Below are 26,650 nucleotides of genomic sequence, written 5' to 3' on the forward strand. Positions count from 1 at the left end.
ACCAAGTAATGTTCACAAACCTGCACAGACCATATTTACAGTGTTTCTTAGTATAGAGAAGCTTTCAATACATGAGAACAGACTATCATCACATATACATGTAAGTAAGAGCAAAAATATGATGCAATGAGGTGGAAATAGCCAAATTGAACATACACATGAAGATCCAACTTGGAATTGAGTCCTGCAAGGAATGGTTCCTCACAAGGCTGTCTAAATGATAAAATGGCAATCTGTCTGGAGGAAGAGGGGTAAGAAAACAATTTTTGAGCAAGGATCCTTAACATCTGCTACCTTTCCCATGTCGGATAAATCAATGATTGAAAAGGTTAACAAAAAATTGAATCACCCGGAATCCCAGAGTATAGTGTAGATATAGTAAGGAATTTATTCACCAATCTTCAGAGCTTAGGCCCTGTTCAGTAAAAAAAAGCTGCAGCTTTTTCGCAGCTTTTTGATAGCTTTTTACTCGCGGCTTTTTGTGACAACGAGTGACTATGTAGTGACTGACCATGTAACATACGTTACCTAATGCGTTCTTTACATCCGCGTGTCTGCGCTGCGTCCTCGCAGATCCTCTGCATCCTCGTACTGCCCGCCTATCGCTATGGCTAAGAAAAAGAAAGGCACCATCGACAACAACAGTCATCTCGAGACTGTACCCGTGGACCAAGAGAAGAAGCTACGCGCCATATGGACTGACAGTGATGTGGATACATTGCTGGCAGGACTCGTCAAACGGGTTGACAGAATTGGAGAAGGCGGGAATTTCAAGGTCGCAGTATTCAACGAGGTTGCCGAGGAGCTGAAATCCACCTGAAATCGGAGCAAATAAAATGGGGAAAGGCTGTAAGGACAAGTATGGGACAGTACGTGACAGTTCATTCAATTTTGACATTTCTATTCATTTGAGACTTTTCTCTTTACGTTCTAGATCAAACGTGACTGGGAAGAAGTCATTAAAATCAATCATAAGTCTGGGTGGCCACCCTGGGACCGAAAAAAGGGGGCCAACATCACACCCGAACGTGAGCAAAACTGGCTTGAGTACATGAAGGTCAATCCGAGGGCGGCGCGTTTCCGGAACAAGGGCTATGAATACCAGCACCACTTCGATATTCTCATGCCGCTGAATACTACTCTTCCCAAACAGATGAATATATGTCGTATTGGCCGCCGGAAGACTCGAGCCCAGAACAAGGATGAGTTGGATGAGAGTGAGGATGGGGATGAGGTTGGGATTGGAGGAGCTGATCCGGTGGCCAGCAATGCGAATTCTCAGGAGGCTGGAGAGCAGGAATACTCTCAACCAACTGTATTGCCAAGGTTGGACAGTCCAGACTGGGACAATGAATTGATGGATAAGCAGTTTCATGCAGATAAAGAGGCGACATCCACTGTGAGTCTTCTATTCATATGACAGGTTGTATTGAATATTGTAACTTGTTCTCAGTTGTCCAGGAAATTGTCAACCACCACTGTTGCTACAGTTGTGTCCGAGTCGGCATCTACTGGCCGAAAATGCGGTGCTTCCGAAACGCCACTTCCGAAGGAGAAGTCAGTGGACAAGCGTGTCAAACCACAAACACCTGTCACCCCAGGTCCCCGTCACCAGCGTGTTCCAGCCTCATCTGATCACTGTGCCAAAGCAGCTACTGCTCTCGCACAGATTGGTAGTGGCGTTACCGAATTCAATCAGCATGCTCTCGCATTCTTCAACTCGCCGCAGGGGAACAATGCAAATGATACCCCAAGTCGCCTTGCAGGAGCTATCAAAGCTTTGGACAGTGAAAAGGTTTGGCTTCCCTTGGATCTCCGTCTCCAGTTACAGGACTTGTTTGAGAAGGACAAAGCTGCAGTTGTTTCTTATCGGAGCATGGATCCCAAGGATAAACTGCTCCGACAAACCTGGATTCTCCGTAAACTTAACATTACCATCCCACCGTACTATGATTTGCTTTCAGATACTATGTTAACCATTCCTCCATTCGATCTCTACCTTCCATCATATCCATAGTTACTATTCACCGCGTTCTGCCAGTTCTATTAAATAGCTATCCCACATGTTCTGTGCAATAGCATCCCGTCGTTGAAGTGATCTTTCAAACTCCTCATCTGATACAACCATAGAGGTTGTCAAGTCACTAGTCTCCATTTCAGCAGTAGGGTCATAGAACTCCTCGATTGGATCTTGAATGGCTGAAAGTGACTTGACCGGATCATATTCCATTGTAAGATTGTGAATCGCCATTAATGCTAGTGGAATCCGAACTTGGACCCCCATTGAATATCGAACGGGATGAAGCAGAACTCCCCATTTCGCCTTTAGGACTCCGAAAATTCGTTCTATAACATTACGGGCCTGTGCATGTCGAAGATTAAAAAGTTCTTCCCGATTCATGGGTCTGAAAGCCTCTTAGAAATATAGCCACATGTAAAACAGAAACATACCACAGACTACCCCTCTGCCACTCATTCAGATGATACCATACACCACAGTAAGGCACCATAAGATAATCACATATTCCAAATCCTGCATCTGCTAAGTAGTACTTGCTGTCTGGAATGTAGAGATCAGTTAGTCGGGACTGAGCATACATTGTAGCATCTGCTGAAGCCCCGTCATAGCCAGTAACTCCATACTGAAATCGCATATCAAATGAACAACAGATCAAGGAGTTTTGTGATAATTGCCCCTTTCGATCTCGTGCCAGATCCTGCTCTTCTTTTGAAGGCCAACAACAGATATGTGTCCCGTCCATTGCACCAATAGCATCCTTGAAGAATGGAAATAGCTTGGGGTTGTTCTGAATATATGAAGGGGTTGGTGCATTGGCATCTGGCAAGCAGACATATCGGTTATAGAAATCTGGCTCTGTAAATGCATCAAGTACTTCATTGAAGTATCTAGTTTTCATATTAGTGCCACTATAATGTATCAATATGTACCACTTAACCGTGATATGGTTCCATTTGCCCGCTGAAATCGTTCACCAACACGGCGAACAGATAGCCCAGTTGTACATGTATAGAGAAAAATGCCAAGTTTCTCCTCTAGACTGACATGTTGGGAGTCATCAATTCCTAGCCAGCGTAACTCTGAGAGGAGTATATTGAAAATATGCTTCCGAACCCCAAGCTCATGAGCTATTCTATCCTCATGCCCCTCCCAAAGTTCCTCAATCCAGGCTTGTCCACTAAGTGCAGAGGTGTGATATGGCTGAATGACAGTAGTGAAAGCAATATGATAGAGAGCAGCTGCATAGCCAGCTAGTTGGAATAGATGTCCAGCAAGAAGGACAAGCAGGGACTGATGGTACTGCACTGGGGAACGTTGAAGAGGCATTGATTGATCAATGACAGCTGTCCGATGATTCATGTACAAAAAAGGCAATTGATATTTATTCATGTTTGTACTACTACTGTCACCCCGAGGTCGCCGCATATCACGCCGTGACTACATCAAAAAGCTATCAAAAAGCTATCAAAAAGCTGTCGAAAAGCTACCAAAAAGCTACCGCCAAACGCTATCAAAAAGCTGTGAAAAAGCTGCAGCTTTTTTTTACTGAACAGGGCCTTAGGTGTGACAGCTGCTCCTTGCAGCTGGCCAACAAAGAGAGTCAAAGAACTGTTTACTGTGTCGCAGTGACTGCTGCGGCTCGAGCTGGTTATCTTATCAATTTAGGTTATCTTATCACATTGGCATACCACACGGCAGTTCATAAACGTAGAGTAGCTGGAGACTTCCAGGGGGTGCATGAGGGAGGGGGGGGGGGGGGGGGTAGGTAAAACATTTAGGAACGGGGACAACAGCTGAACATGCCCCATGCCGCTTTATTCAACGACCTCATTGAAAACATCCTCGTCAGTAGTGATAATGTCCGACTAGCTAGCGGCATTGTTGCAGGCCAACGTCGAGAAAGGTGCACTTCAAGGAGGGATTTTAGGGCGACGTTGGAAGTCTAGGGAGGTGGCATGAGTCGTGAGGAGTTGCGGTTGTTGAAAGCCGGTAGAGCGCACCTGGTTGGGTCATGTAGTCAACTTTTAAAAGCAGTATCCACCGAAATTGAGAATCAAAGAGGTCTTTGGGAGTGAAGGAAGGTGCAGGGCGCTGCAATGGAGCAGGTAAATAGTAGGTAGGACATCTCAGAATAACAATACATACGCACCGAATTGAGCCATGCCAACTTGTTCCCTGTGGAGGCAGCCTCAAACTTGGATTCCAGGTCGGTGACGAGCATTCCTGACGACATAGAGGGGCCTGTTAGACCCTTTTCTCATGGTCCCTGTGGGGGTCTAACAGACCCTTACGTTAGCTGTCAGAATGCTGCCTGAGGTGAACAATTCTTACTTTATATCCGTCACTGTAATAACATTATTTTCACTATCTCATGCCGACTGCGCGAGTGAATCTCCCTGACTGCACCGCTGACATCGTTGAAGAGGAATTTCACTCGGAGACAGATGTGGGGAGCAGTTGTGTCGTGGGCTCTTGGTGCAAGATGGTTGGAGATGGCTTTATGGCTTTGTGAGTGCTTACTACACTCAGCTTTTCTTCTTTCATCGTTCACATTCCTACTCCAGTCACAATCTTACCAGAAGAGAAGCATACACCAATGAGCAAAATCCACGAGGCTTCGAGCAACATTTTCCACAACTGGCGAGATTAACCACCTAGCTATGGTTGCAGAAGGTGAAGCAAGGACGACTTGTTCAGGGGAATCATCGAACAGGCTTTTCTTCCTCTTTTTCTAGGTTACAATGCGGTAATGGGCGAAGTATACCACTCAAGAGTCAACCTGATATCAGAGCTACGGGAGTAGCACCAACACCAAATCAACCCAAAAACTAGTAAACCTCCGTGTAAAGTCTATCAATAACTCTACACACCAGGAAAGATTGCAAGGGTGGACTGCTTGGCAAAGGTTACGCACAAGATCACAGTCTCAATATCGTATGAAGGTTTTTATGAAATCAATGTGTAACTGCAAGTGTAAAAACACCACAGCTACGGGATTCTAAGGTTTGTAGGGGCTCTGTTTATTGTCCAGTGGACTAAGTGGGACTATGAATTTCGTCTACGGTAAGACTAATTCGAACGATTGGAGACTATTGCCCTTGACGGACACGAAAACTAAGTCCTCGGCGGACACGAACGCTAAGACCCTCGACGGATCACGAAACAGTAATCAAGACCTTGGTGGCCTACAGACGAATAGTTCTCTAGTTTTGACCTCGACGGTCTCGTATAGTTCAAATCAAATCTTATCGTTTCACTGCACAAAGACAGGGCAAATCTCTCTATTGGTGTCAAGAGCAGTTACTCACGGGCAACCCACTCAGGACTTTCCTACGCACGGGTAGTACTTTTTTATCTACGGATACATGAGCTGCTTTTATACTACTTCTACGCTAGCTTTGTAATCCTATCTCTACTTGTTTCATCTCTAAAAATAATGCACCGTAGCTACGAATCCATGCGGAGTCTTATCGCTAGGGACTGCTACATGTGCAGAATCTTGTCTACGGAGCTTTTCCGTATTCGAATCATATGTTTTGGACCAATCTGGACCGTTCTTCATTCTTGTTTCAGCATGTAGAATGGACCTACATAGGCGTACCATATGGTATTTCCTGCCTACAGACCTTATCCTGCATTTCGACGTTATCAAATCATATGGACTTTGTGTGTCCAAGTAGTTCCAGCATATGGATCCAGAGTTCCGAATCGCCGTAGCACATGAACAGCGTGGACTCCGAGATCCGTTGTTCATTCCTGCCTGGTTCCTAGGTACTCTATCTGTGATCTGGGATCTGTATCATGTCTTTTTGTCTTTTCCTTAGATCGGGACTCGATCTACGGTCATATCAAATTTCTCCTAATCTGTGTGATCCTATGTCCGATTTCTTGTCAACTAAATCCCCCGTAGAAGTAGGTACTCCTAGTATGAAGGTCTTTTGACTTTGTTAAGTTCTGCTACAAACAGTTCTGTGAAGACTACAAGTCTTCTAATAGTACAATCCCTTGATATGCCAGTGGATAGTAGAATGTAGAGAGTAGAACTCAGTGGATTACCGCTTAAGTCCTCTGCTCATAGTGTTCTACAGGTTTTGAACGGTCATACAGTTTTCTGACACGATCTACGGCTCTCTCTAACTGGTCTAGCTGCGCCTATGGCACATTCTACTAGCGGCACTAGCTTTAACTAGCAATTCGGGCTCACTCTAGTCCTTAATACGATAAATATCGCTCCGTAGCACTGTTTTAAAGTGCAAAAAGAACCTTGTAACATAGTCAACTAAGTCGCATTAGCGGGAGTCATCAGAAGCACTGGTTACAATTGGTACTGGTCTTTGCGCTGGAATGTTCGAGCGGGCGAATAGACATGCGTACTAGTAATGGCCACAAACCAATCTACGGAATTTGTGGGAAAATATCGCTAGGAATTCATAACATCGCCAAAACCATTGGGCACACTCATCGGTGGCCTCGTAGCAGGCGCTTCCGACTGAATGAAAACCCTCTCTTGGTATTGCAGATATCATACGTACAATCTGTAGACTGACCAGAGTACGGTGAACATTACAGGTGCAGTTTCGTCGGTACCACCGTTACGTACACCATCACGAATGTGTTAGAAGACCATATTCCAGCACATAACAGTAGTATTGGGAGGCTTCGGGGTAACTTGAAGGGATGAAACCCCACATCAGGAAACAGGGAAATGGCCCGTACACCCGGGCCAACGCTCAGTAGACACCGTACATAACATACCATACATCACAATCCGTAACATCGGCACGTCACTATTGGGCTCTCCATGCCCCTCCATGCCGTCAATACCCATCTGGTTGCTGCCAGTATCGTCCGTATTGCGTCACTGGCGTCACAGTATAGTTCATAGAAGCCGTAGCGCTGAGTACCTGCTCAGTACACCCTGTATAACTCTGTATCAGTAGATTCAGTACTATAATCCCCACAACTTTTCTTCCCTGAAAGCTACCAGTAGTTAGTGCCATGGTGTTCATTAGGATTGGGTTGAACACTTTTCATTTACTCCATACTACTGTGGCCTCCAGACATCCAGAAACTTGGATGTCTACCCTGAATGGGGGACTTCAGCATTTTTGCACTGGTGGAGGCATGTGAAAGCAGCACGTGCTCTGCTGCAGGTACGTGGGTACAGCCCTACACGCGGGTGTAATGCAATCAAAATTGTTAGCACCTGGCTTATCTTTGGCCATACTTTTCCAAGCAGTAGTTACTTCAGTAGTGCCGTCTTTTGACATAGTGTTATAAATAATGTATTAATATGTTACAAATACAAATGCAATAGTCAATGCTATAGTGTAAATTAAAATAGTTCCTTACTGTGGGCAGTGCAATGGTACAGTAGGTGGCGAGTTAGAGAAAAAAGCAAAAAGAAAATTTTATAATAAATATTTCACAAATATGTTTCCATAACTGTCAATCTACAGGGTGTATGGGATATACAGAGTGGGTACGTATGTCATGTTGGCAGGTATACACAGCAATATGCGGCGATACAGAGCAATACGGGTAATAGATTTCTCTCATGGGACTCTACAAATGCTACATCTATGGGGGGATGTAAACTGGGCTACCTGAGCTACATGCAATACATAAGGATACGGAGGTATACATTCCTGTCTCAGTTTTTCCTGATGCAGGCAGAGAAACAATGCTACGCAGGTATGTGTGTTATCCCAGATATAAGTGTAGATTCATGTAGTACAGTACACAACTGAAGGACTTACAATAAGCGTAAAGTATCTGTTATCCTTAACAGACAGCGGGACAGTGAGTTCAACTATAAGTTTGCAGCACCTCTGGAGGAAGCTGGCAGAAAGGGAGGCAATGATTTTCAAATATTCCTCGACGGGCCATCAACAGCAATCCTGTGTGCGGCCCATGGAGAGGAAAAGATTGGGAAAAGATGTACTTGTTAGACTGCGAGACAAGTGCGAGAAGACATCTGATGGGTAGCATCACTAAATTGAGGGGATGTCGACAATCCCTTGTCTGGAGGAACAACGGATTACCGGTAGGTACTGTAGATACAATATTGCTGCCATAATTTTAGGATATTGCAAGGCATTGTATAACATTATCCTGTTTGCTCGAAGTCACCATATGATTCACCTCGTTGCGATGAGACGTGCTCCCTCCCTAATAACAATATCACCCTGTGGTTGTTCCTATTTGCAATGTTGTAGCTCTATTGTGTACGGTGGCAAGCACAAAGATGGGCAGGTCTGATACAGGCAGTCACTCCAATGTGGAAGCGGAATTAAGGAGAATGACAACCACCTATCGTGCTTGCTTGCGTCCGGTAACATAGAGTAGTTATGGGAGGCCATTAGATTCTAGAAGAATCACTGGTACTTGAGCTTCAATGTAATATCTAACGTACACGCAATGATAGGAAACCGTAAACAATTATATTGTCTGAAAGTTACAAGTTTGACTAGTACATCAGTAAAATAACAAATGTCCTTATAAGGTTTTTTAGGGTATGATAAGGAGGCTAAGGAGGAAAGGACGCGTTAATAATGCTGTGTAACACCACTAAATATGGTTAGCAAACACACCTCAAGCATGAAGTGTGCAAACCAAATCCACACCAAGAAGAGTATACACAAGTGTAAGGGGTGGAAGTCAGTATTCTTAAGGCTTTAGTTTTCACTAAGAGGCACCAAGAAAGATAGAATATGGGGGGTCTTCGGTTTTATAGAAGTTTCAATCAAGGTTCTTTCACTACAAGAGTGACAATAGGATTCACAAATCCCAAAATTCGATATCTGACTTTTCAACAAAGCTTTTACAAGTCTTCACCGAAGTTCGGTTTCAAGTTCAATATCCAAACTAGACAATAGCAATCCAAATTCAATATAAGTCCAAATTGACTTCAATATCCAGAGTTCAATTCCAAGACAATATGCCAATACCAAATTCAATTGCAATAATCTAATCTATCCTTCCAAACACAGAACACCAACTTCAGCGAAGACTGGGGCAAAGGTCAAATCTCGAGCAAATCCTAGTAGGTGAACTGCATCTCCTCTCATAGGTTGCTAGGGAAAATCCCTCTTTCCTGCCCTCCTTATATATGGTTTTTCTAATAAATAATAGTAAAAGTCCAAAATGTGTGTGAAACTGGTAAATAATAATGAAATCCCTTTCAGTCGAATGGAAACTCGCTTAATCGGGTATAATACAAGAGTTTTATGTGCTGAAGTGCCAAATCGAATATTAAACTGAATATCTGTTCCTTGTTTCCTGGTTGTGATGTAGGGACTTGACTTTGCTGAAGTACCTGACATGTCCGCATTCTCCTGTTTTTCCTAGGGAACGAGTCCCTGTTTCAGGAGTATCCATTCTTCCTGTTCCTGTTCTATTCCTTTTTGGAGAAGATCTAGCCTCGATTCTAGGCCCTGTCCCCAAGGTTTCTCTCTTGAAATCAAATACCACGTGCACTTCGCTGAAGTCTGTGTTTCCTTGGTTTTCCGAGAAATTCCTATTCTTCTGTTTTTTCCATTCATGAGAATTGGATATTCCTTCCTTTATCCTTGTTTGGATTTCTATATCCGAGAATTTCATATACCTGAGCAGTCCAACCAGACTTCGTTGAAGTTTCAATAAAGTGTATAATAAAATCCCTATGTTCGCTATGAGCATTCCAGGAGTAAGACAAGGCCTTTCAATAAAAGAACGAAGGTTTCTAAATGGCTGCTTCCCGAAGTTCGTACAGTTTTCTGAACTTCGGCGAAGTCTCTCATCTTTCCTAATTTTGTACATTTCATACGGATAAAGTCTCTTGTAGAGGCTCATGCTTTAACTAGAAGTGTGGGCTCACTCTAGTCCTATTAATCCCATAATTTATAACTCATAAGTGTTAAAATTGTATAAATATGCATCTTTAAGGTCTTTTCCGATTTATATTGCGATAGCATACTTTTCCAGGGAACGTCCACAAAGTCTAAAAAAGTTCACTTGTCTGAAAAAAGTTGATAAGGAGGATAAGGAAAGGAAAAAGTTGGCCTCCTTGGCCACCTTTTCTATACTTTTTCTATACTTTTATCTTAATCACATATCAAAATTGTCAGAACAATGCATAGCATACACAAGGACAGGTAACAAACAATTCTACATAATACAAACATATCTGAGCCATCACTGTAAGTATCATGATCAGCCACTTGCAGGGAGGAGCTTAACACTATTTGAATATGATAGTTAGTGAAAAGACCACAGCGGGAACAAAGACGAACTTATCTGAGGTTCGTCTGTACAGCAGAAGGAATAGTGTCAAGGCCGGTAATGGATGGGGTTGGCATAGTGGACTCAGTTGGTGGATGGCGGCGGGGCTGAGACTCTGATTTTCATTATGTCTATTGTATGTGAGGTTAGTAGAGAATCATCAAAAGGATTGAACACGCACCAGTTTTGATACCAAATTGCACTGGAGTTTCATCCCATCAGTCTTGATACAGCTAATCCTTGAGCTGGTGACTTGAGGCTGCTGTCCATTGTTGTGTGGTGTGCAGAAAGAGAATGGAGATGTGTCGGTGTTACAATGACCATGGTTGCAACCTTGGTTATAAAGGCAGAATTATGATTATGATGATTAGAGAACAAAGGGGACACACCTTTGATTTGAGGGTCAATTACTATTGCTCCGAATGGACCTGGAGGGGAGGAAGATGGAGGAAGCAAAAGAAAGTTGAATTGTGCGACTCGTCAACATGACCATGTGACACGCGGAGTAACGTCGGACTTTGAATTAACTTAGCTACTTTTACGTTCGTTTCCCTGATTATTTCACACATTCTGTAAAAGTACAATAAGGATATAAGTAACAAAAACCTGGGAAAAGTAGGCCTCAAAAAAGTTCAAAAAAGTTCAAGTATGAAAAAGTTCAGAAAAGCTTTGAAAAAAAAAAAAAAAGTTGTTGCTGTTTTACTGATGTACAACTACAGCTTGATATAGACTATGCAGGAGTAGCAGTGGCTGCAGCAGCTTTACAGCGAAGCTGCATGTGAAGGGTATCCTTGTGCCCTTGTGGAGGGTCGGAGGAAGTGGATGTGTTGGCTTCACAGCAAGAAAAAATATGCCTAGTTTACGGTAGTCTCAGTGAGTAAAACTATAAGCTCAATGATACCAGAAAAGTACTTGCCTTTGCCCACCAGCCAAGAGCCCCTTGACAACCTTGTCGTCCTCAGAATTAGATCCAACATCTTCAAAGTAGTCAACAGTAGAATTGTATAGGCGGCCTTCATAATTGAATGGAAGGTCGGAGCTCCAAGTACTGGCATCTGAGAGTGAGAACCGAAGCTTGGTGAATAGCGCTGTTAGTTGGTGTGCAGGGAATAAATCAAGGAAATACTTACCAGAATGGCACAATAAGCGATGCTATGGGGGTTGGAGTGCCACATCCAGGATCTGGGTAACATTTTTTGTGCAGATGAATGACCACTCTTGATGCGTTTGGCAGGTGGCTCTTCGCCGTCATTCCTCTCTATCAGAAACTTGTCCACTGAGCCTGGCGATGTAGAGACCATGCATGTGCATGGGTTTGGTGAAGGGGGGTTACACCACTGAAGCGAGGAGAAGGAGAGGATGAGTGGTATTGAGGCATTAGGTATGTCACCATTTGAGGGCAAGTTGGACAGAAAAATCGTCTGACTTGCGCTATTTTATAGTCACGGCCTGTCATAGCTTCCCGTTCTGGATTTTAGACCGTTATCATGCCAATGCCCACACCTCACTAAACACAAATTTGTCATTTACAATAATTTTTTCTTGAATGAATCAGCTCAGGAACTCAACTATCTGGGGTGGTTCCATGTGGGACCATACCATGTATTCTCTTGTGGTCCCACACACCGTGTAATCTCTCACCTCTTTCCTATGGCTCTACAGTATGTAACGTTCCCAGTCCCTTCCCAACGTCCATTCCAAATCAATAACACGTTCGTCCTGTGTTCAAGTTTGGTTCAAGTTGATTAAGACGTGATCAAGAACGCTAATAAAAAAATGAATCATAAAAAACTTTAGGGTAAATTACAGACATAGTAACAAGTGCACTCGCCAAATTCCAGAGTTTAGAAGTGACAGCTGCACGGTCTAGCTGGCTGTCGAGGGGGGAGGCAATGGCGCTGACTAATTTCAACACTGGGGGGTTAACCCACCTGATAGTCATATTGTTAATGCGACTTAGTTGACTATGCTACAAGGTTCTTTTTGCACTTTAAACAGTGCTACAGAGCGATATTTATCATATTAAGAACTAGAGTGAGCCCGATAATGCGACTTAGTTGACTATGCTACAAGGTTCTTTTTGCACTTTAAACAGTGCTATGGAGCGATATTTATCATATTAAGGACTAGAGTGAGCCCGAATTGCTAGTTAAAGCTAGTGCCGATAGTAGAATGTGCCGTAGGCGCAGCTAGACCAGTTAGAGAGAGCTGTAGATCGTGTCAGAAAACTGTATGACTGTTCAAAACCTGTAGAACACTATGAGCAGAGGACCTAAGCGGTAATTCACCGAGTTCTACTCTCTACATTCTACTATCCACTGGCATATCAAGGGATTGTACTATTAGAAGACTTGTAGTCTTCACAGAACCATTTGTAGCAGAACTTAACGGAGTCAAAAGACCTTCATACTAGGAGTACCTACTTCTACGGGGGATTTAGTTGACAAGAAATCGGACATAGGACCACACAGACTAGGAGAAATTTGATATGACCGTAGATCAAGTCCCGATCTGAGGAAAAGATAAAAAGACATGATACAGATCCCAGATCACAGATAGAGTACCTAGGAACCAGGCAGGAATGAACAACGAATCTCGGAGTCCACGCTGTTCATGTGCTACGGCGATTCGGAACTCTGGATCCATATGCTGGAACTACTTGGACACACAAAGTCCATATGATTTGATAACATTGCAATGCAGGATAAGGTCCGTAGGCAGGAAATACCATATGGTACGCCTATGTAGGTCCATTCTACATGCTGAAACAAGAATGAAGAACGGTCCAGATTGGTCCAAAACATATGATTCGAACATGGAAAAGCTCCGTAGACAAGATTCTGCACATGTAGCAGCCCCTAGCGATAAGATTCCACATGGATTTGTAGCTACAGTGCATTATTTTTGGAGATGAAACAAGTAGAGATAGGATTACAAAGCTAGCATAGAAGTAGTATAAAAGCAGCTCATGTATCCGTAGTAAGTAAGTACTACCCGTGCGTAGGAAAGTCCTGAGTGGGTTGCCCGTGAGTAATTGCTCTTGACACCAATAGAGAGATTTGCCCTGTCTTTGTGCAGTGCAACGATAAGATTTGATTTGAACTATACGAGACCGTCGAGGTCAAAACTAGAGAACTATCCGTCCGTAGGCCACCGAGGTCTTGATTACTGTTTCGTGATCCGTCGAGGGTCTTAGCGTTCGTGTCTGTCGAGGACTTAGTTTTCGTGTCCGTCGAGGGCAATAGTCTCCAATCGTTCGAATTAGCCTTACCGTAGACGAAATTCACAGTCCCACTTAGTCCACTGGACAAAAAACAGAGCCCCTACAAACCCTAGAATTCCCATAGCTGTGGTGTTTTACACTTGCAGTTACACATTGATTTCATAAGACCTTCATAGGATATTGAGACTGTGATCTTGTGCGTAACCTTTGCCAAGCAGTCCACCCTTGCAATCTTTCCTGGTGTGTAGAGTTATTGATAGACTTTACACGGAGGTTTACTAGTTTTTGGGTTGATTTGGTGTTGGTGCTACTCCCGTAGCTCTGATATTAGGTTGACTCTTGAGTGGTATACTTCGCCCATTATTGTATTGCTCATGGTCACCATCTGTGAACCTGCAATACAACAGACTACATGGGACTACAACTAGACTACACCGCCAACCTGTGGTGAGGTCCCCACAACCTCGGGAAGCGGACCTCGGTCGAGGTTCCTTGCCCACTAAGCTCTGAGGTCGAAGTTCCTCGAATCATACATTTGTTGAGGTCAGCTCGAGGGTCCCGTAATCTGTCATGTTTTACCCGAATATTACCTGAGCCTCGCAGGACATCTGTATTACCTCGGCAGACGTCGAATGCTGAGGTCGGGGAAAACAAATGATGTTTACAGAACCTCGGTTCCAGGAGCTTTTTAATCAATACTGGGAAATAGGGTATCCACTGAATAATATCATTGATACTACATATAGATACAATGGCAGCCAGTAGATATATTAAACACCAGAATCAAAGACATGAAGGAGAGTCCAACCTGGCTGCGACCCCAGGCAGACACCATGCAAATCTTCATTCCACTACTCATCATCATTTTCATCTTGGAGTATTGACTCAGGAAAATAAACTTGCCATACAAGCGGCAGTCAGTCAGTCGTGAGGTAATACCCTGTAAACAAAATTGCAACGTGTCAGTTCAACCCTACGACTAAGTGGCAGGCACTCAACTTGTTGCATTCAGGCAAATACCAAGAGGTGTTCACCAGCAAATTCTGAGACATGGGGTAGGGGGAGGGGGGGTCCTGGAGGACCTTATGTTTGAAAGGTGCATGCACCCCCAAAAAGATGTGATACTATCTCAAATCAGTGTGTGTGGATCCAGATTATTGTTTTTAAAAGGAAATGCACTTTTCCCCAGTTGTGGCAGTAAAAATTTCCTTATTTAGCTATCCAAATTTGCTCAAATTTCCGCATCAAGTCTCATTGATCAGACTGAAACAAACAATCTTTTTTTTTCTTCGTGCATGCATATAGCAAAGGCGAAAAAAAGGTACTATCTCCATCATATCTGGATTATTAATACTTTTGAAGGCTGTCTATCTTATCTGCTCTTTATAGTATCACCTGTGCTGCTGTGGTCTAGCTGGCAAGCCCATAGAAAAGTATTTTTGTGATGGTAGATGTCACGAAGAGGCAGCAAAGCAGAGGGGAAAGTGAGAATGACACATCAAATATCGGAATATAATGTGGGAAATTGGTCTTGCCGGGCATTTGGTAATCAAAAATTTCCATATTAGGAAGGTCCAGGGGGGGGAGGGGGTCCAGGGGTCCTTATGTCTATGTAGGAACCTTATATGTAAAATTTTCGGATTGAACACCTCTTGGCAAATACCCCAGCCGCCGCCTCCAGTTAGTTAGGTCAGGTCGTTGATGTCCAGAGCTTGCTTGGCATAGCGCCGTTGCACTTCAACGACAGTCTGAAGGGGCTGAGTTGAGACAGTGAGACATTTGAATTGAGAACGAAATGTGTACAAGCTCACCAAATAATGGACTGCTATTGGCAGTCTTCCCCCAGCAGCCAGAAAGGCTTTGAGGGTGGCGAGTAACTTTGTTGTTACGCCATAAGGTAATGGCTGGCCTGAGATATAAGATGACTGAGGACGAATAAATAGAGTTAATAATATGAGACATACCAATTTCAGAATGTCCTCACATTGGAAAAATTAATCACGGGTGGGCACAGACCACCAAGCCCTCTTGAAACTTGAACCTGCTGTGGAGGATGAGTGAGGGAAGCAAGAGAAGAAAGACACGTTGCAATGGGGAAAATGTCAACAACATCATGTGATATGCGGAGTAGAGTCAGAGTCTAAATCGACTTAACAGTTTTCACAAGTTCGTTTTCTGTCAAGAAAATTCTTGTAAGTATATTGGCTTATGCTAAAATGATGACAGTACTAGTCATCAGCAAAATGACATAATGCTTTTTGGCTTTTTTAGGCTTTTTTCAGCTTTTTTGATGGCAGGCAAGCCACAAGCTACTTTTCATCACTTTTTTAACTATATATAGATAGGAGAAACCAAAAAGCTGTCATTACAGTATTCAATTCTTTCCAAATTTTATGTAATTTGATTTAATTCTATTTGCATGTCTGCACTCGGCACTGACTTGTCCCAAAAGGGACATAGATTGCGGCTTGTCGGCTTTCTCGTATTTTTGGTGGGGAAAAAGCCAAAAAAAGCCGGACAAGCCAGCAATGATTGTTTACTGATGCTATGTAATTCTGCTAACCTCATCCTCTTGTTGGTACCCTTCATCATCAAAAAATTCCCCATTTGTTTTCTGACCTCTATTGACCTCAATGGGAGGTCGCTCGGGGTCGACTGTGAACATCGATTGACCTCAACATCCGACCTCAACTGGACCTCAGCGCAAGTTGGTGGTGTACTTGACAGCGTACCGCTCGGCCAGCCCCTACGGCCTACACATATACGGGATAGACCTTGCTCATCCATTACAATCATCAGCAAAAATTCGGCCACGCTGCCATGCCGGTACCATGAGTAGTGACTGTTATAACACTGTATTATGGGTAGTAATCGTTATTACAGTCTTGCAATACTGTTATGACAGTCTCGTCATGGTATCGAAAGCTGGTAGAACCTGCTCCGACATCTGCTATGTGTTGTATGAGTTTTGAGAGTGCCACAATAGAGTCACTATTTTACAAAATCAGATGTGAGACCAATGTAAGATAGTTGAAATTTTGTACTACCATGTATTACCCTTGCAATCCGTGGCAGCAAATTATGGCCATATTAACGCATTTTTGAGCGTTGTATTGGGCAACCCGGGGTGAGTGGCGTTCAATTGCGATGTTGTTGGTGATTGCTCGGTTGTTAATGACAGTCTGGCAGTCCATACCAAGCTTCCCACGCATCTTTTACCTCTACCACCATCACCTCCTCCACCTTGACGCATCTTCAGAGGCCCGTTCTTCCTCTTCTCCCTTGATGATGTTTACAATGACCTACTTGTGGCTCTCTGGTGCAAGCACCATCAGCTGTTGGTGTTAGTGCCCGTACTCCCGGTCATTGTGCACGATCTGTACGTGTATGTCTTCTCGATATCAGCTTGACTTTCATACTCAGGAAATATTTGTCAGAGCCCAAATTCCAACAAACATTGACATCCTATAAAGTCTCGCCCCACGTACATGTCCCTTTCTTCGCCTCTTTCTTCCCTCCCCCATCTGATCCGAGCGACTTGTACGCCTCTTTCCCACTCTTTTAACGTCTGGTTTCGTACTTATACACCCTTTCTTTACAGACATCATGCTGGTCGTCCGACTCACCTCCATCAGATACACGGCTAGTCAACACTCTGAAGTCGTTACTTATCGTGTGGTGGTTCACAGAACGACAAGAAGGTTATGGGAAGGTTATGTTATGACCATGGTGCGCTTTATTTTCCTCTTTCTTAGTTTCTGAGTATTTTTTGATGGTATATGCGCTGTTTTTAGAGCGAGATATGGCAGTTCTCATTGTCATTGTCAACACTTTCGAACACCTGAAGCAATGAAGCATTCATCAAGGCTCTTCGTGATCCTTGGCTCCCAACATCGCCATGCTATGGTCAACATTGCAGCGGCTTCTTCTGTTTCTCGTGGCTCTCAGGTATGTTGCATCTTTTCTTTTTACTTCAATCTCGTTACCTGTTACCTGTTACTCATTATCTTATCAGGCGACTTGGTCTGGCTCATTAGTGGTTACCAGTTTACCTTCACTGCTGCTCATTGTATGTCTTGATATCGTGATCTGGAGTAATTGACTCATTGAACCTTACAGTGCGGCCAAGTCAGCGACTTGTACATTCCTAGTGCATGAAATCATTACTACTTCCGTCAACGGTTCCATCACTCATTGAACACAGTCAGGGTGCGACAGCCATGGCAGGATTATTTCTCGGAGTGGGCTTCGTTCACTGTTGGGTCACACTCGTCGTGCTACAGGCGATGATGGGAATTGGTCAGCCTCGACTCTACTCCATTTTACATCGAAGACTGACGTCGACGCTAGGGGCTGCATTGACCATTCCCTCGGTAGGATCATGCTGGGACGCTCTGTAAGTCATGGCTCAACTTCCCAACTACTATGTCGTCACTGATATTTTTTCAAATCTATATGCTGTTTGTGGTGGTAGCCGGACATCCGACAAGTTCTACATATGTATTCAACTGTTCTGGTGTATATGTGCTTTTATTTACTTAGAATCAACACAAAATACAATCTATATTTTCTTCTTCTCGTGGCCACTGTAAAATTATTTTTTTTTGAGGGTCTGGTGAACTCGAGTGGTAACTCCCTTCCGATAGCCACTATTCATCTAAATTGCTACTACTGGCTTCGACGGGTTGCAGCCATTGCAACGTCTATATTGCGCTCCACAACCCACTGCAAACTCTCTGAATACCCTGTGACGCCTACAACGCCTTACTACGCCTACTATGCCTCACTACGCGCTGAAATTGGCCACAGCTCGTTGAAAACACCCTCAAGTGTGCCAACGAGTTTCTCTATGGGCAACAGTCTCGCAACACAGACGTGACAGTGTCACAAGGCTCTTATACATCAGTAAAAGAGCAATCCTCCTTACATGGTTTTTCAAGGAGGATAAGGAGGATAAGGAGCCAAGGAGCCAAACTTTTTCGCCGAACGTGGGGTATCCCCAAAAAAGTGTGGTTACCTTGAAAAAGTGTGGTAAGGAGGGTGTCCTTGCAGCCTTAAACACTTTTTCATGTACTTTTTGTATACTTTTTTGTTCTTTTCCCTTGCTTTTCAATTTCAGTCATCCGAAATATGTTCACAGAATGAGTATATATTAGATCTACGTTGATACTAGTTCACCACAAAATAACATTCATACTTATATCTACTTGGTGTCAGAGTGGTAGCTATCTTGCGATTGAGAAATGCTCTACAGAGATAATGTCAACAGACCATTAATATAACTTATAACAAATGTAACTTGCCTTTTAGAACCTAATCCTAGGGGGTCGCAGAGTTGAACGACGAGCTGGGCAAGTACTAGCAAGGATTTTGATGGGGGGGGGTCGAGGGTCAAAGAACTAGGAAGGCAAATGAGGTAACAGGATTCGGTAGATTGCAGGAATTTTTCCGAGAGGATATGAGACGAGAAGCAGCAACGATGGCAGGTGCAGAATTCCGGAAATTGATTTAGTGCGCTGGGTAAAAAAAAACAGGAAGCTAAGCTTTGCGTTGCTTGATTGTTTGAAGTAGTATGTACCCACTAATCAGACAGAGAGACATACCAAAAAACTACATTCGCAGAGTAAGCGCCGCTACCACCTTGCTCAGGAAGTCCATCAGATTATTTCCACTTGAAGCTGCTGTAAAAGCTTGAATAGTACGCAGGAAGACTCAAAGAGGAGAAACTGTGATAGTAATTTTTTCATATAAGAAACAGAATTGAAGAAAGTGCACATACCTTTGAATTCAGATTGTGGCCTGTTAAGAAGTCATGGAGGAAGGAGGAGGAAGAAATGGAGGAAGCAAAAACCGCAACCTGTCAACAAGACCATGTGATGTGCGGAGTAGAATCGGACTTTGAATTGACTTAGATAGATAGATACTTAGTAACTTTCACGAAGTTCGCTTCCCTGACTGTTTTCCCACGTCTTGCCCAAGTACAATAAGGAGATAAGGAGCAAAAACCTCCCACAACCTGAGAAAAGTAGGCATCAAGTAGGCATCAAAAAGTTCAAAAAAGTTCAAGTATGAAAAAGTTCAAAAAAGCTCTGAAAAACCTGTTGCTATTTTACTGATGACTAAACCCCGGAGTTCTGTTAAATGGCCCTGCCACCCGGTACCTCGGATTGTGGTCCAGACAACGGATCCCGAGGTATATAACGGAGTGGCAGCGTGGCCGGAAATTTGCTGATGTCATGTCGTCCAATACCCGATCCAGAGTTGTAACCTGCTACGGTTGCAACATCATGTTGGTAGCCCGCTGGGAGATAGGCATAATTAAGGTACCATTAGAGACGAACTTATCACCGATTAGCATATCGTAGAAGATCTTTATATGATTAGATTACTCACAAGTTTATACCGGGCTATACCGGCGTTTCCTCAATTTAGTGATTAGTACTTTGGAAGTCTACGATAGCGACGAGAGTGTGAAGCCACGCTTTTAAGCAACCGCGGTAGCGTCTCCGCGGCCCTCAATGGCGGTGAGAGCGACATCCTTGTCATATTCGATGGATGCTCGAGCCTGGTTGTAGGCTTTGAGATTTACGACGATTGGGGCGACGGTTTCGGCACACAGATGATAACTCACAAGAAGACTCTGCTGGGCTTGAGCTTGAACGTTTGAACATCCGCACACGGCTGGGAGGGCATCTCCACGGGTTCGCGTCGGCGAATGAATACAAGAGAAGCCATGCGCACCTGTTGAACTTCAAAAGACGAGGAAGGGTTAGCTGCCAGCGACTTTGAATCATGATCCGACAAATTCTAGTACTTACATAACCCTAGGAAATGCATACATACAGTTTGTTCAAGGCTTCCTTATTGCCATCACCAGTCCCGTCCATCTCATGACCATATAGACCTCAAGGTTACATCGCGGGTTAACGTATGACAGGTCACGGTCGGTCTGTTTCTTTATAAATATTATGAAGAAGGCATTTTTCGTCGTGCTCGGATTCCCACTCCACTCACAATCATGCCAGAAGAGAAGCATACGCCGACAAACCAGAATATCTCACCGACAGAGGAAGCTTTGGGCAACATTTTCCATGACTTGGATCATGGCGAGATCAACGAGCTAGCTGTGGTCGCAGAAGGTGAAGAAAGGACGACTTGGTTCGTTTGGATGTTGGTCTCGTGCTCGTCGATTTCGGGATTACTTTTTGGTATGTTTCGTTAAAAGAATGAAACTTCAGGAGAGACATCGAAAATCATTCCTTCTTTTTTTTGTAGGTTACGACACGGGAGTCATATCAGGCGCACTCGTTACGATTGGTACTGACCTTCGTGGTGGAATGTTGGAGTTGACCAATGGGCAGAAAGTGTGTAGCTGAACAAGCTTTTAGTCGCAATCCATTGAATTTACTGAAAATTTTCGCTAGGAATTCATGACATCAGCAACAACACTAGGCGCACTCATTGGAGGCCTCGTGGCAGGCGTTCTTTCCGACTGGACAGGTCGGAAACCCGTTCTTGGTATCGCAGACATCGTTTTTATAGGTGGTGCAATTGCACAAGCGGTCTGTCATGATGTTTGGAGTATGGTATGTCTTTCTGCTCTGTCTTCTTTCAGCTCACAAATCCACCAATAGATTGGAGGCCGTTTCCTCCTTGGTATAGGCGTAGGCCTGGCATCATGCGTAGCTCCATTATACATCCAAGAACTTTCACCCACACGTCTACGGGGTCGTATGGTCGTATTAAACGTATGCGCCATCACTCTAGGACAAGTAATCGCCTACGCGATCGGTGCTGCATTCACGCATGTACATGGAGGGTGGAGATGGATGGTCGGCTTGGGTGCGGTACCAGCGGCGTTGCAGGCGGCGTTTTTGTTTTTCCTGCCTGAGAGTCGTGAGTCTGTTCAATATTCAATTTCTCGAACCGCGGGGAGTTGAATATCTTCCCGAACAGCTCGTGTACTTATTCGAAGAAGGGAAGTTGAAAGAGCTCGTGTGATTATGGCGAGGATATATGCATATGCCAAACCCGAGGAGGTGGATCTGAAGGTAAGTAAATGTCTTCTACCTATCCGCACCATATCTCTCGTATCTTCTTTTCACAGGTCAAAGTCCTCCAAGCCGCGGTTCAACAAAGTATCGACATCGCCAACAACACCACCTTCATCCAACGTCTCCACTTGACCTTCTTCAAAGGCGTTAACCGTCGCGCACTCAGTACGTACCCCAGTATCCCTCCCAATGCTTGGTTTTCTGACGGCCACGCCTTCGCAGTCGTCGGCTGCGGTCTCCAAGCCTTCCAACAACTGTGCGGTTTCAACACCTTGATGTACTACTCCGCCACGTTATTCAAACAAATCGGTTTCGACCAGCCTACAGCCGTAGGCCTCATCGTCGCAGGAACGAACTTTGTGTTTACACTCGTCGCGTTGAAGTATATCGATATCATCGGGAGAAGAAGGATCATGGTTTGGACATCACCGGGGATGATCGTTGGATTAACATTGGGTGCTGTTGCGTTTCATTGTGAGTTTCCCTCTATTTCATAAACGACGATTGGAGTTGACCACATACTTTTTTATTAAGACCTGACGAAACAAACCGGTGGAGTGTTGGTCGAACACACGGCCTACCCACAGTCCTGGTCTGGAGTAGTTTTGTTCTCGATGATCTTCTTCGTGGCTTCCTACGCAACTGGGCTTGGGAATGTACCGTGGCAGCAGGGGGAGCTATTCCCGCTTGAAAGTAAGCAAAACGTTGCCATACATTCCCCACTATACCCACCGGTTCTAATCGAATTTTACCCTCTCACACAGTTCGAGGCATAGGGACCTCTCTCTCAACAGCCACGAACTGGGCTGCCAACTTGCTGATAGGCTCAACCTACCTCTCGCTCATGGACAGCATCACGCCATCTGGAGCCTTTGGATTTTACGCAGGTCTCTGTCTCCTCGGATGGATATTCGTTTTGATATGTTTGCCCGAGACGGCCGGGCTGAGTTTGGAGGAGGTTATTGGGGTGTTCCGGGGTGGGTTTGGGATTAGGGAGAGTGAGAGACTGAGGAAGGAGAAGATGGAGTTGAAGAAGGGGCGTAGGCGTGGACGTAGAGTTGATCATAATGAGAGTGTGAGGGGAAGTCAGGAGGAGAAAGTCGGAGTTTGAGGCTTCCGACGAGTAGTTGTTATGGTGAAAGGTCTCTACAGAGTTTTCATGTAATTGCTCTTCAAAGTAAAACAGAACTCTTTGTTTTGACTTGGACAAACTAACAGCTACAGTTTCGTCGCAGTCCAAAAAGCCGCACGATAAGTATATCCTAGCATTCCTTCTGAATTCGTGACGTACGTAGCGTCTATCGTCCTCTCGTGCTAAAATAAATCCCCGAATAAGAAAAATCGCACAGGGATAAGGATGAAACTGACAGAGATCTGGAAACCGATTTTCCGAGCGAGCTCTTTGACTTCTTCTAGATCCAACTCGACAGAGGGATCGTTCGTGGTGTTGTTTTCCCAATGCCACAATAGGGGGCCTGAGAAAATCAGTCAGAGGCGAACAGGGATCGTAAGATTTACACACACCCATGTTAATCCATACCCCACTAGGAGCAAGAATCCGATGTATTGTCCTGAGATAGTTTACAATATTCTTCGCCTGGATCGTCCCTCAGTAACGGGGGGAAACTAGTAAGAAAGAAGCACTCACCGTATCAATGAAAAAACAAGTTAAGACCGCATCCCACATCCCAGACTGCAGTTCCTCCCCGTTCACGTCTAACTCCTGTCCACTCCCATAAATCTCCTCGAAATCACCCGCAACCAACGAGAAATCCGAGTTGCGGGGGAGAGAGGGCACGACGTCTGGGATGGATATCGCTCGGAGGAGAGTTTCCCGGTTTTGAACGTTGGAAAAGGTTTGGATATAAGGGTAGATAGTGTGGGATTTTGCTTGAGTTGTTCTTGATGAAGAGGAATCGATTAGCAAAGCCTGGGTGGTGGGGCTTACTTACTTGTTGAGGATGAGGTAGGAAGAGAGGAGCATGTAATGCGAGAATTCGTTTCCTTGGCAAGTAAAGCCTGGGGTCGGTTATTAGCGGGTGCCATCGGCGATTTATACCAAGACTTGCTACATCGTATGCTAACCGGCCCAAGCCTGCACCCGGAACGAGAACGCGAAAGTTCCGCCTGAACAGAGAACAGGATGGATTAGAACAAGGAGGGAGCGTTATACCTCTCACGTTCCGGAACATCATGGAAATGTGCCAAAAGGGCTTCTTTCATCGGTCCGTACGACATCTCGCGTTCCTCTTTACCCTTTCAAATTCAAATTTCCGACGATCAACACAAGGTCAAACTTGAAAACAAACGCGTAACACACCTCTTCACTCCAGCCACGTACGAATTGCTTGAGGGTACTTGCGACTTTATCCATGTCACCTTCATTAGGTTTGATTTTCGCGGTGCTGGCGAGTGTTCGTGATCATGACTGTGACGTTGTTCTGTAATTCTGGGAAACTCAGGAAAATGCAGTTTGGGAGGAAATCGAACGCGGAAGACGGATAACCTTCTTCGATCTCTGCGTCAGAGTGTGAGTGTGGCATTTCCCCACAGGTCGGGTTGGAAGGAGTCTAAAGAGAACGAGGAGGAAGGATGTGACAGCTTGTGTGACAAGCCAACTGAGGTGACGCTTAAACGACACTAGTACTATACTATAGTAGGTATAGCTATAGGTATGAATTACATCCCCTTCGGACCCATTGGATGCCAGGGACCTAATGTACACATACAACGTAGTAAGATGAACGGCGATACCATATCAAGGCCGTACATGATACGTACAGCACGTAAAATAAATAGTGTTATAGGGAATCATTTGGAGGTGAAATAAAAGATCCACAAAAAAAATCAATCTCTCAAATCCACGATCTCCAACGCTGCATCTCTCATCTGCACATGTCCCTTATCCGCATCCTACAAAAGAGACAGAAATTAGCTGTCAAGCCAACTCATTAGAGAAAAGAGAGAGAAACGTACAGTATAGATCGGATGATCCGGGTGCGGATGAAACGCCTCCTTCACCTTACAATTACTTATCAAACTCAACCCCGGCGGATCCGTCAACCTAAAGATCCCAAAATTCGGAGTGGACCTAGGTGCACACACGACCGCGAACGATTCTGGTAGCATCAGTTGGAAGGCGCAGTGGGTGTGGAGGTCTACGGAAGACATAAAGCCTATAAGAAGACCGCGTGTCAGCAGGAGAAAACAAATGAAGGAGAAAGAAACGAAGCATACAACTCTGCGTAGGATGCGTATGAATCCAACCAAGCGTAATCAGCCCCCTCTCCTCCGTAAACTCCATGACTAGTTCCTCCTCATCCATAGTACACGTATCACTCGTCGAGTGCTGCTTTGGAATCAAAAGCGTCGACACAACATACTTGCCGCGCACTTCGCGGCCCAATAACAACCCGCAGGTTTCCCTGTTCCGGCTCGTGTTGACACCAGCGATGCCGAGGAAGCGAGCAAGACAGGAGCGTGGGAGGATGACGGTTTTGAGACCGGGGAGATTGCTGGTAGTGGAAGGGGCCGTCGTTGGAACGGGGGTGCTCACAACGGGTGTAGGTAGAGGGGGTCGAGGTGGTGCAAACGGTGATCGTGAACGATATGAAGGAGTCATTGGTGGGCGTTGAAGGTGCGGGTAATTGATGGGCTGGGGTATCGAAAATGTACTATTATGTGTCGGTGACAGGAGAGGATGATCGGATGGTGCGTATCCTTGAGTCTTCTGGTGTTGTGACATGAGCTGAGGGTAATTTACTGGATTGTCTGGCCGAGGCATCGAGGAGAAGGTAGACGTAGTGACGGGAGGTGGGTAGAATGTGCTGGAGAGGTAAAAATCAGCCTGAGTGATCCAAACTTGGTTCCAGATTACTTTCTTCACCTTCGAGACGGTGTCCTGGTCGGTGCAAGTGATGTTTCCGTATCTGTCGTGTCTCCGGTATCAAATTTCGTCGGACTCTCCAAAGGCATCACATGCGGGCCGACAAACGACGGAGGTCGCCCCCGACGAGGGTTTACAACTGGGGATGCAACAGGCATACCGAGAGATGTCTGTGCCGCAGTGGCGTTGTGCCGCGTCGTTGGATAGTCAACCGAGTACGGCGAGCTCCTTGGTGGGGCTGGCATAGGAACATAAGCAGGTGCACTCTTCGTAGCAGCCGCGGCGACTGCACTTTTGAGAGCAAGAGCCCTAGTAGTGCGTTCCCGCAATACTTCGTCCGAATTCCTCGATGACAATGGCTGAGAATGAGGCGGCCTTTCTCTCGGACCCCAAGCTGCTCTCCTCGCAGATTCTATAGCCTTCTCCGTCGCAAATGGAATGTTAGCTCTCGCACGGAGGTTGGGATCGTTCATGTGAAGTTGAACGAGTTCGTCGCTAAGTTTTGTTGCCCTGTCCTGAGCTTCCTGCAAAGCTTTGTCTTTCCGTTCTCGATCATCTGGAACGGACGGTAACTGAATACTCTGAGATCCTTCATACTCGATTTGAGCTTGCAATGCTCGTTGGTGAGATTCTTCTACCTCTGGATGGTCTCTCCTGTATGCCTCGTAACGATCGCTGATTCGTGTTTTCAGCTGTCCAAGGTTGTCAATAATCTCTTGTCCATTCTGGAAAGAGATCATCGTCAGTCGCGACAAGAGAGAAAGAATAAACTACGGACGCACCATATTCAGATTTGCCCTCTGGTTATCATCCAACGCCGTCTTATAATCCGGGTGTGAGGGTAGCGTTTCCAACACCAAAGACGCTGTCCTCGCAAAGAAGATAAATGCAGACTCTAGATCTCCCGCTTCAGCGAACTTGAAAGCTTCCCTTCGATTACTCTCTGCATGCTTGAGGTAGTATTTGAGGCTTTGATTCTCTCGTAAGGGGTTGTTACGGGCTTTCTGAGCTAGTTCAGCAATGCTGGAAGGCGTTCTCTGCAGGTAGTTGGACGATGAGGAGGAGGAGGATGCCATGGAATGTGAACAGATGAAGCAAGAGACATGCTAATATAAGCTGCGGGCTGGTAGTGGGCCAGCGGAGGCTCGCGGCACTGCTTTGCCACGTGGAAAACCGAACCGATCGCCGACGCTTGGCCGACGCTT

At 44.9% G+C, this 26,650-nt stretch overlaps 5 protein-coding genes across 5 annotated transcripts; 2 read left to right on the forward strand and 3 right to left on the reverse strand.

Annotated features, from left to right (window-relative positions):
• Positions 1-3,930: 3,930 nt before the first annotated feature.
• E1B28_006750 (uncharacterized protein) lies at positions 3,931-4,253 on the reverse strand (the record flags this gene model as incomplete). Its single annotated transcript, XM_043151445.1, has 3 exons — positions 3,931-3,962; positions 4,021-4,111; positions 4,170-4,253. The coding sequence occupies 3 exons, from the start codon at positions 4,251-4,253 to the stop codon at positions 3,931-3,933; spliced, it is 207 nt and encodes a 68-aa protein (XP_043012540.1).
• A 13,101-nt stretch (positions 4,254-17,354) lies between these two features.
• On the forward strand, positions 17,355-17,663 carry E1B28_006751 (uncharacterized protein; the record flags this gene model as incomplete). Its single annotated transcript, XM_043151446.1, has 3 exons — positions 17,355-17,453; positions 17,521-17,574; positions 17,625-17,663. The coding sequence occupies 3 exons, from the start codon at positions 17,355-17,357 to the stop codon at positions 17,661-17,663; spliced, it is 192 nt and encodes a 63-aa protein (XP_043012541.1).
• Positions 17,664-20,356: 2,693 nt separating this feature from the next.
• Positions 20,357-22,777, forward strand: E1B28_006752 (uncharacterized protein). The gene is made up of 10 exons (XM_043151447.1): positions 20,357-20,713; positions 20,781-20,869; positions 20,930-21,091; positions 21,140-21,401; positions 21,462-21,556; positions 21,613-21,724; positions 21,782-22,033; positions 22,094-22,252; positions 22,324-22,517; positions 22,581-22,777. Exons 1-10 carry the CDS (start codon positions 20,524-20,526, stop codon positions 22,668-22,670), a joined length of 1,605 nt encoding a protein of 534 aa, XP_043012542.1. The 5' UTR covers positions 20,357-20,523; the 3' UTR covers positions 22,671-22,777.
• E1B28_006753 (uncharacterized protein) lies at positions 22,778-23,933 on the reverse strand (the record flags this gene model as incomplete). Its single annotated transcript, XM_043151448.1, has 8 exons — positions 22,778-22,873; positions 22,928-23,034; positions 23,084-23,156; positions 23,208-23,460; positions 23,512-23,578; positions 23,645-23,686; positions 23,740-23,815; positions 23,880-23,933. 8 exons carry the CDS (start codon positions 23,931-23,933, stop codon positions 22,778-22,780), a joined length of 768 nt encoding a protein of 255 aa, XP_043012543.1.
• A 473-nt stretch (positions 23,934-24,406) lies between these two features.
• On the reverse strand, positions 24,407-26,521 carry E1B28_006754 (uncharacterized protein; the record flags this gene model as incomplete). The annotated part of the gene is made up of 5 exons (XM_043151449.1): positions 24,407-24,472; positions 24,536-24,735; positions 24,797-25,386; positions 25,446-26,170; positions 26,228-26,521. 5 exons carry the CDS (start codon positions 26,519-26,521, stop codon positions 24,407-24,409), a joined length of 1,875 nt encoding a protein of 624 aa, XP_043012544.1.
• Positions 26,522-26,650: the final 129 nt, after the last annotated feature.

The sequence above is a fragment of the Marasmius oreades genome, chromosome 3, assembly GCF_018924745.1.
Source record: "Marasmius oreades isolate 03SP1 chromosome 3, whole genome shotgun sequence".
Lineage (NCBI taxonomy): Eukaryota > Fungi > Basidiomycota > Agaricomycetes > Agaricales > Marasmiaceae > Marasmius > Marasmius oreades.

Bases quoted from the DNA above. Each gene is read 5' to 3' on its own strand.
- E1B28_006752 (XM_043151447.1), top strand. From the start codon at position 20,524: ATGCCAGAAGAGAAGCATACGCCGACAAACCAGAATATCTCACCGACA. The intron at 21,725-21,781 runs GTACGTACCCCA...ACGCCTTCGCAG, and splicing joins CGTTAACCGTCGCGCACTCA to TCGTCGGCTGCGGTCTCCAA. The intron at 22,253-22,323 runs GTAAGCAAAACG...CCTCTCACACAG, and splicing joins GGAGCTATTCCCGCTTGAAA to TTCGAGGCATAGGGACCTCT.